We start from the raw sequence: 9,517 nt of genomic DNA on the forward strand, positions 1-9,517 counted from the left end.
ACCTTCGAAAAAATTGGGCCCTAAATATATTGGACCATTTAGAATACAGGGTGTTATCAACGAGGTGACTTTCCAGTTGGCATTGCCAAAAAGTTTAGGGAAAATACACCCTGTATTCCATCGTAGCTTACTGAAAAAATATATGGATGCTTTGGACAAAATGGACACATAGAATTATTGTTTTGTTTCAGGCTTGTGATGAAAGAAGAACCGAAGAGGAGGACGAAGAAAAGGAGGGCACCATGTCATGGAACCCAGTTACAGGGCTTTGGTAATTCAGCCCTGTAACTGGGAGTCATAACATAAACAATCCCAGGAGCACCTGGCAGAAGAAGATAGAATATGCCTGGGAACTTGGGGCCGAAAGTATAAACAATTATAATTGGTCTAGTGTGTGAAAATGGTAGTAATGTGATATTGGGGGTGGGACTTGATGATGATATTTACGTGTGGTGTTACGTAGCATTAAAAGTTATAAAAATAGTTGTATGTAAACATTGAGTCATTCCTGACTTTTCCAAAGTCATGTGTTCTTCAATAAAGATTGGATTTGAGAGCAGCCATCTCTGATCTGCGTTCAGACTGATCCTTTGAAGTGAGCAGGACATATATCAAAACATATTTCGACAAAACAAAACTTGCATACAGTATTTGAATACATCATTTAAAATGTGATATAGCAGGCTGTCCTACCTGTGAACACAATTTTTTGCAGTTTAATACACTTTTCCCCATTTTAATGATAGAACCAATTCATATTATTAATATTAATATTAATGCCCCTTTTTATCTCCCCGGAAGGGGACCTTTTGTTTATTTCTTCATAGAATGGGAATTCCACCAAGCAGAGTTAAGGCTCCTTCTTCCGCTATTTTCTTGCATCGGGGTGAAATTCGGTCATGTCCCCGATTTTGCTTTAGGACTCACCGGCGTGTTTTTCTTCTTTTGCAGCCGAAAGGCAGTGAGACCAAATCTGGAAGAAAAGGCAAGAGTCCTCAGGGCCCTGTCCCCGGTACATCCAGGAGCAAGCCCATCCAGAGCGGCGAAGACAAACTGCATGACTTGGACCCGGAGAGCTTCAACATAGTAGGTTTTCCTCTGACTGAATGTGGATAGTGAGGGGAAGCAGGTAGAAGGCGCCGACTTCCCAGATCTTGGGAGTTGGAGACACGGAAGAATTTAGAACTTGTGCTGCCTTCTGACTCTAACCATTTAAGGCTCCTTCTCTCAAGAGCCAGATATAGGGAATAGCAATGGAACGGGGAGGTTGAAAGTAACCCCGACTCCTTCCACCCCACTCTGGGCCACCATATGGCTAAGAGATAGGCTTGCTCTCTGCTTGCTCTCCTTTTCAGTGCAAAGAGAGGATGCGGCCGGTGAAGAAAGCGCTAAAGCAGCTGGTCAATCCGAAGAGAGGGCTGTCTGAGAAGGATCAGGTGGAGCACATCCGGAGGTGCCTCCTGGAGATCGGTGACCACATCTCCGAGTGCTTGAAGGCGTTCTCGGAGCAGGAGGAGCTCAAGCTCTGGAGAGGGTAAGCCAGGCCTCCCGTCCCTGGGCTCAAGGGACACAAGAGGGAAAGCCTGGCCAGCACGGAGGGAACACACTCCCTTTCATGTCCCCAGGAACCTCTGGATCTTTGCCTCCAAGTTCACAGACTGTGATGCGAGGAAGCTGCACAACCTGTACAAGAGGGTGCACAAGAAGCGGTCCCAGGAGGAGGAGGAGGTGAGACGGAGACATTGAAAGAGGGGAGGGTGCTACAGACCGTGGGGACTCAAAGGAGTGAGACTTCTGCATAGAGAAACAAGCAGGCGATCCCAGAAGCAAGAAACGTGTCCTCTAGGAAAACCTACAGGCATTTGTTTGCCTGGAACAGTTTTGGTCTTTTGGGACTCTTTCAATATATTCAAGGCAGGGGCAGCTGGGGATTGCAATCCAAGCTTTGGTCTCAATTACTGATCCTTTCTCCAGTGGTTTAGGTTTTTGGATAGCCCCAAGGTTAGATTAGAACTCAGAATAGCTAGAGACAGATGAATAGCTAGATATACAGACCAGCAGTCTGTTTATTAGTTGATTCACTTATTAAGGCAGTACTAGGAGGGTGTATTCTTCAGTTCCAATGTTAAAGAACTATCCCAGGGATTTAACTCTATCCCCTTGGATGCAACGCCTTTGAAAGTTCTACTAAAGTTCCGATGAGAGTGGTTTTACTGTCTCAAGGGGGAAAAAAGATAGAAACACCACCAACTGTGGTTCAGGTGGTTTGGTCAAGGCCTAGAAATCTCTTTTGGCCAGATCACTGTCGTGTTTGTCACCAAGGCCTCTCTTTGCTCTCAGTGGAAACAGCAGAAGAAAGAAGAGGCCACCGGAGCCAAGAAGATGTTTCGCCCGGAGCACTGTGGGTCCAGCTTGGATTCCGTTTTGTCTCCCTTGCCCAACGCCACTTCAGCTCCTGCTCCTGCTCCTGCTCCTGCTCCTGCTCCTGCTCCTGCTCCTGCTCCTGCTCCTGCTCCTGCTCCTGCTCCTCCTCCTCCTCCTCCTCCTCCTCTTCCAAAGGTCCACCATCCACAGCCCCATCCTTCTCAGATACATGGGCAACAGTGTGACAACTACAGCTACCCGAAGAAAAGGCCTTTCAGTAATTCGGGTAAGGGACCAAACGGAAGCTGGCACAACATGAGACAGCAAAACCAAGCAAATCCCTTTCCTTGGCTCATGTATAAGTCTATAAATCTAATCACGTGGCTCCCAAAGCTCTTGGCTTTACCGAAGAGTTTCCCTTTTCTTTCCTGCAGACCGAAGCGACTGGCAGCGGGAGCGCAAGCTCAGCTACGGCGGCAACTCCAGGCAAGGACGGGGTGGAGAACGGCACCATCCGTACGACCAGCACAGGCACAAGGAGCACCACGATGGAGACCGCCGCCCACGCGAGGAACCTCATTGCAGCTCGGAGAGCTACCAGCCCAAGACCCCCTCTCGCAAGCGGCCCCATGAGCAGGACAACAGTGACCGGGACCACCGGGGCCACCGTGACTCCTATGACCGGTGAGAATTAACTTCTCTTGTTCTCGGGATTCAGCATTCAACAGGCTTCGTGTCCCCTCTCTCATCCAAGAGCTTGGGGAAGTTACTTTCTAGGACTACAGCTCTCTGAACCCAGTTGGCCATTGTGTCAAATGAGGCTGAATTGAATGGTGGGTCAAAATGGATCTTGTCACGAATTGTGTTGCTGAGGCTTGGATAAGTCATAAGCTTGGTGATAAAAGTGCCAGCTGCCTTTTTAAGAGCAGGGGGTGTCCTCCAAATGTTGCTAAGCAGGACTCCTTCAGGTTCAGTCCAAGAACATCTAGATTTACAGGAATGTGATTCCTAAGACCTCAAAGGGGGCCATGTTGCTGAGTGGCTTCTTCTGATTCCTCTCTGCGGTTGTCTCTCGTCCTGTCCAGGCACCACCATGATCCCAAGCGGCGAAGAACCGAAGAGATCCGTCCTCACCAGCAAGAATTCAGGCGGATGTCGGACCCCATCGGCTACCACGGCCAGGGGCCTTCAGACCACCACCGCTCTTTCCGCCCGGAGAAGTCTGGTGATTCTAAGATGTCCTCTGCTCCTCCCTCCAAGTACTACGATCCTCGCTCCCCACATGCACAGAAAGCCCCACATGAAGCCATGTCTGTCTTTGAACACCGGTCCCCCCTGCAAGGGTTATATAGGGATCAGAAGATCAGTCCTGGATATAACTGGCACAGCCGGAAGACATAAGAACCCGGAGATTAGATTTATTTATTTTCTCTTTTTGTAGGTAGTCTGTCAGTAGTTTCCAGTCCGTTCTATGAATTGATGTTCTATCCTGGCCAATTTTTGTGTCAGGAAGTCCACATTCATTATGTCCAACACTTTAGAAATCCATTTTTCAATACTAGGTATTTTATCCTTTGTAATTGCATAGATCACTAAACCTTTACTTTTTAAGGTTGCCTTCTCAATAGTCATTTTTTATATACATATTTATTTTCTCTTTTTGTAGGTAATCTGTAAGTAGTTTCCATTCCGCTCAATTAATTGATGTTCTATCCTGGGCCAATTTTTGTGTCAGGAAAGCCATATTCATTATGTCCAAGTCTTTAGAAATCCATTTTTCAATACTAGGTATTTCTTGAAATTTCCATTCCTGTGCCAGAGTAGCCGCTGTTGTAAAATAGAATATAATCCTATCTGTGTTTTTATCTACCTGTGGATTTGTGATTCCCAATAAAAATATTTATGATTTAAATTCAAATTGTTCCTGTAAATTTTTTGTCATTTTTTTTATACCACGTCCCAGACCTTTTTTACCCTTTTGCACTCCCGCCACATGTGGATGAAAGTGCCGATATTCTTTCCACTTTCCTAGCACTTTCCATTTGTTTTTCCTTTATTATACAAAGCCAGTTTTTTCGGAGTTAACTGCCACATGTAGAACATTTTGTGCCAATTCTCCCCGATCTCCGCTGCATATGCCTATCCTGGCTTCTTTGTCCATATCTCCTCCCACAGACTCATGCAAATGGTGTGTCCTACTTCTCTGGCCCATTTTATCATCACTTCCTTTACTTGTTCCTCCTCTGTCGCCCAGGTAAGTAATTGCCTAGAGATTATTTTTATTAATTTACTAGCTTGGGGACCCGGCGATGCCTGGGTCATTTGAGAAAGGCATTGTTTGCATGTGTTCCAAGTGTAGTCAATATCCAATGTCAGCTGGGTTCAGTGGGTGTAGGTGAACTCCAACTCCCATTTGCAAGTCCCATCATCCAGTGTCCATCCCCCTCCAAACAGCGCCAGGATGTAGAGTAGGTCATGGGGGCTCTATGTACCAAGTTTGGTCTTGATCAGTCATTTGTGTGGGTCGCGGTGCTCTCAAGAAGTGAGTGAAGTTATAGCAAGTCCCATCATCCATAGTCCCTCCTCCTCCAAACTTCACCAGGATGTAAAGTGGGCCACCCTGCACCTGTGTGTCAATTTGGTCCAGTTTCATCATTCGTAGGCATGACAGTGGTCTGTGGGAGGTGAATTGGATGAAGGTACTGCAGATCCCATAATCCTTGGTCCATCCTCCGCCAAACTGCTGCAGCATGTAAAGTGTGTCATTTGGGGTATGTGTGCCTGGTTGAGTTCAGTTCTGTGATTCGTGGCAGTTGCTATATGCAACCATCTCAAAATAACACAACACACCAGACATCACAGTTGTGGAAAAGAAAAAGGTTTGGATCATTGATGTTGCCATCCCAGATGAGAGTTGCATTGATGAAAAACAACAGGAAAAACTCAGCCGCTATCAGGACCTCAGGATTGAATTGCAAAGACTCTGGCAGAAACCAGTGCAGGTGGTCCTGGTGGTGATGGGCACACTGGGTGCCGTGCCAAAAGATCTCAGCCGGCATTTGGAAACAATAGACGTTGACAAAATTACGATCTGTCAACTGCAAAAGGCCACCCTACTGGGATCTGCGTGCATCATCTGAAAATACATCACACAGTCCTAGACACTTGGGAAGTGTTCGACTTGTGGTTTTGTGATATGAAATCCAGCATATCTTTCTTGTTTGCTGTGTCATAATAAAATAATAATATTATTAATAATAATACCAATAATAATAATGCAGCATTTGTGTCCTATTTTTCTCCAGAGGTGACATCTGACACTCAAACCAATCAGAATATTTAATTTATGTGCCACTTCTCTCCCATAATGGAGCCAACTTGCCCAGTTTCTGATTCAAAGAAGGATTGATAGATATTTCATTGATTTATTTCATTGGCTGTTGGATTGGGACCCAGGACAGCTCAGTTGAAACCAGTAGACTTTCAAACCACAGTTCAAACCATCGCAAGGGACGTGATTGGCCAGATGGGACCGAGTAGAATGGACTTTGTTTGTTTTGTTTCCTTGGAGATGAGATAGAATGTTGGGAAAGGTGGCTGGTCAGTTGAGGTGTTGAGTGGCATGGGTCGGTTGAGGTGGTGAGTGGCAGTGTTCAGTTGAGGTGTTGAGTGGCAGTGGTCAGTTGAGGTGGTGAGTGGCAGTGGTCGGTTGAGTTGGTGAGTGGCAGTGGTCGGTTGAGTTGGTGAGTGGCAGTGGTCGGTTGAGGTGGTCAGTTGAGGTGGTCAGTTGAGGAGATCACTTGTTGTGGTTGTTTGCGGTGGAGAGATTTCGAGAGCGAGAGCGGTCTTGACAAGACAGGCGCCTACGACATCGATTCCCTTCTAGGCATATTTGCCATTTGCGCTGTTCTCTTGACTTTTTTGCCTATTTCTTAGTCATGGTAAGTGTTGTTAAAACGGGACCTACTACTGCTTTGAAATGGGATGAGCTTTTAAAACTAACGTGGCTGCTTTCTCCTTACTCTTCATTTATAGGTTACTTAGTTTTTCAGTTCTCTCTGAGTGAGATTCAAGGGGATTTTGGAACAAAATAATAAAAATATCCTTGAGATGTGGAAAGGAATGAAAGGCTTTGTAATGAATATGCGAGTAAAAGGAAAATGTGGCAATTTATACATGTTAAGATTTTTGAATAGGAGGTTGGTGGCTTTTCCATGGTTTCAGGCACTGGGGATGACTCTTCAACGGGTTTGGTTATTTAGTTTAAACTGTCCAAGGTACGGAACCTATTTTGGAATCGGGGCTCAGCACCTTGGGTAGCTCTTTTAAGATCCAGATTAAAGCTAAATTAAATTCACGATGTGCGGTGTGGATTTCTGCTGCCTCTTTTTTTGGCCGTCCCAAAAATCCCAGCATCTTTGGATGATTGCATATTTGAATATTTGAAAAGGGGAAGGAAACACTTTCAACATCCCATGTAGACATTGATGAACTTCTTATCCATTCTCTTCCTAATCCTTGGAAGCTTTCACCCAAAAGATATGATTTTGGAAACAGTTCAAGGAAAAACCTATCGAGAAGGTGCCCTAAAATAATTTTCCAAGGCATAGTGGATCATTTTGCCCCAATTTCACTTGGCCTTCATCGTCTTTTGGAGGTTGTTTGTTGGCCTTTCCCAGAGCCTGAGTGTGACTTCCTCCAAGTCTTCCTGTGACCTCTTTCAAGATTTTAGAGCAGTGGTTCTCAACCTGGGTCCCCAGATGTTTTTGGCCTTCAACTCCCAAAAATCTTAACAGCTGGTAAACTGGCTGGGGTTTCTGGGAGTTGTAGGCCAAAAACATCTGGGGTCCAGGTTGAGAACCACCTCAGTTTTAGAGGCTGTGTTGTAAGACTAGAGAGCTATGTGGTATAGTGGTTTGAGTGTTGGATCAGGATGCAAGGAAACCAGGGCTCAAATCCCCATTTGTTTTGGCCATAGCAAGCCACTGGGTGACTCTGGGCAATACTGGAGGGAATTGGGTGCCTGAGACCATAAGAAATACGTGTTTTCTGATGGTCTTTGGAGACCCTTCTGAAATCTCCTAATAATAATAACAATTATAATAATAATAGTTTTATTCGGAAGGTCATCCTACTCGGACACGAGTGATTGCCGATGACATGAATAGTTTTATTTCCCCCCCGCCTCTCCTGATGGCTTGAGGGGGTTATAGCATGACTAAAGCGTAAACAAACACATCATCATTTTAAAACAATCTATTATATATATATATATCAAAACATATTTCGACAAAACAAAACTTGCATACAGTATTTGAATACATCATTTAAAATGTGATATAGCAGGCTGTCCTACCTGTGAACACAATTTTTTGCAGTTTAATACACTTTTCCCCATTTTAATGATAGAACCAATTCATATTATTAATATTAATATTAATGCCCCTTTTTATCTCCCCGGAAGGGGACCTTTTGTTTATTTCTTCATAGAATGGGAATTCCACCAAGCAGAGTTAAGGCTCCTTCTTCCGCTATTTTCTTGCATCGGGGTGAAATTCGGTCATGTCCCCGATTTTGCTTTAGGACTCACCGGCGTGTTTTTCTTCTTTTGCAGCCGAAAGGCAGTGAGACCAAATCTGGAAGAAAAGGCAAGAGTCCTCAGGGCCCTGTCCCCGGTACATCCAGGAGCAAGCCCATCCAGAGCGGCGAAGACAAACTGCATGACTTGGACCCGGAGAGCTTCAACATAGTAGGTTTTCCTCTGACTGAATGTGGATAGTGAGGGGAAGCAGGTAGAAGGCGCCGACTTCCCAGATCTTGGGAGTTGGAGACACGGAAGAATTTAGAACTTGTGCTGCCTTCTGACTCTAACCATTTAAGGCTCCTTCTCTCAAGAGCCAGATATAGGGAATAGCAATGGAACGGGGAGGTTGAAAGTAACCCCGACTCCTTCCACCCCACTCTGGGCCACCATATGGCTAAGAGATAGGCTTGCTCTCTGCTTGCTCTCCTTTTCAGTGCAAAGAGAGGATGCGGCCGGTGAAGAAAGCGCTGAAGCAGCTGGTCAATCCGAAGAGAGGGCTGTCTGAGAAGGATCAGGTGGAGCACATCCGGAGGTGCCTCCTGGAGATCGGTGACCACATCTCCGAGTGCTTGAAGGCGTTCTCGGAGCAGGAGGAGCTCAAGCTCTGGAGAGGGTAAGCCAGGCCTCCCGTCCCTGGGCTCAAGGGACACAAGAGGGAAAGCCTGGCCAGCACGGAGGGAACACACTCCCTTTCATGTCCCCAGGAACCTCTGGATCTTTGCCTCCAAGTTCACAGACTGTGATGCGAGGAAGCTGCACAACCTGTACAAGAGGGTGCACAAGAAGCGGTCCCAGGAGGAGGAGGTGAGACGGAGACATCGAAAGAGGGGAGGGTGCTACAGACCGTGGGGACTCAAAGGAGTGAGACTTCTGCATAGAGAAACAAGCAGGCGATCCCAGAAGCAAGAAACGTGTCCTCTAGGAAAACCTACAGGCATTTGTTTGCCTGGAACAGTTTTGGTCTTTGGGACACTTTCAATATATATATGTGTTTGTGTTTGGAACTGCCGTCCTGTTTAATGGAGGGAGAATAGGCTAGTGTTCAAGGCAGGGGCAGCTGGGGATTGCAATCCAAGGTTTGGTCTCAATTACTGATCCTTTCTCCAGTGGTTTAGGTTTTTGGATAGCCCCAAGGTTAGATTAGAACTCAGAATAGCTAGAGACAGATGAATAGCTAGATATACAGACCAGCAGTCTGTTTATTAGTTGATTCACTTATTAAGGCAGTACTAGGAGGGTGCATTCTTCAGTTCCAATGTTAAAGAACTATCCCAGGGATTTAACTCTATCCCCTTGGATGCAACGCCTTTGAAAGTTCTACTAAAGTTCCGATTAGAGTGGTTTTACTGTCTCAAGGGGGAAAAAAGATAGAAACACCACCAACTGTGGTTCAGGTGGTTTGGTCAAGGCCTAGAAATCTCTTTTGGCCAGATCACTGTCGTGTTTGTCACCAAGGCCTCTCTTTGCTCTCAGTGGAAACAGCAGAAGAAAGAAGAGGCCACCGGAGCCAAGAAGATGTCTCGCCCGGAGCACTGTGGGTCCAGCTTGGATTCCGTTGTGTCTCCCTTG

General features: G+C 45.9%; 2 protein-coding genes across 2 annotated transcripts; both read left to right on the top strand.

Moving 5' to 3' along the window:
• The first annotated feature begins 653 nt into the window (after positions 1–653).
• On the top strand, positions 654–2,523 carry LOC134293594 (chromodomain-helicase-DNA-binding protein 2-like). Its single transcript, XM_062961654.1, has 3 exons — positions 654–1,086; positions 1,356–1,534; positions 1,626–2,523. Exons 1-3 carry the CDS (start codon positions 829–831, stop codon positions 1,744–1,746), a joined length of 558 nt encoding a protein of 185 aa, XP_062817724.1. The 5' UTR covers positions 654–828; the 3' UTR covers positions 1,747–2,523.
• Positions 2,199–4,276, top strand: LOC134293657 (chromodomain-helicase-DNA-binding protein 2-like). The gene is made up of 4 exons (XM_062961866.1): positions 2,199–2,261; positions 2,560–2,650; positions 2,799–3,048; positions 3,450–4,276. The coding sequence occupies exons 1-4, from the start codon at positions 2,199–2,201 to the stop codon at positions 3,763–3,765; spliced, it is 720 nt and encodes a 239-aa protein (XP_062817936.1). The 3' UTR covers positions 3,766–4,276.
• The last annotated feature ends 5,241 nt before the right edge of the window (positions 4,277–9,517 follow it).

This window comes from Anolis carolinensis, unplaced genomic scaffold, assembly GCF_035594765.1.
Source record: "Anolis carolinensis isolate JA03-04 unplaced genomic scaffold, rAnoCar3.1.pri scaffold_9, whole genome shotgun sequence".
In the NCBI taxonomy this organism is placed as follows: Eukaryota; Metazoa; Chordata; class Lepidosauria; order Squamata; family Dactyloidae; genus Anolis; species Anolis carolinensis.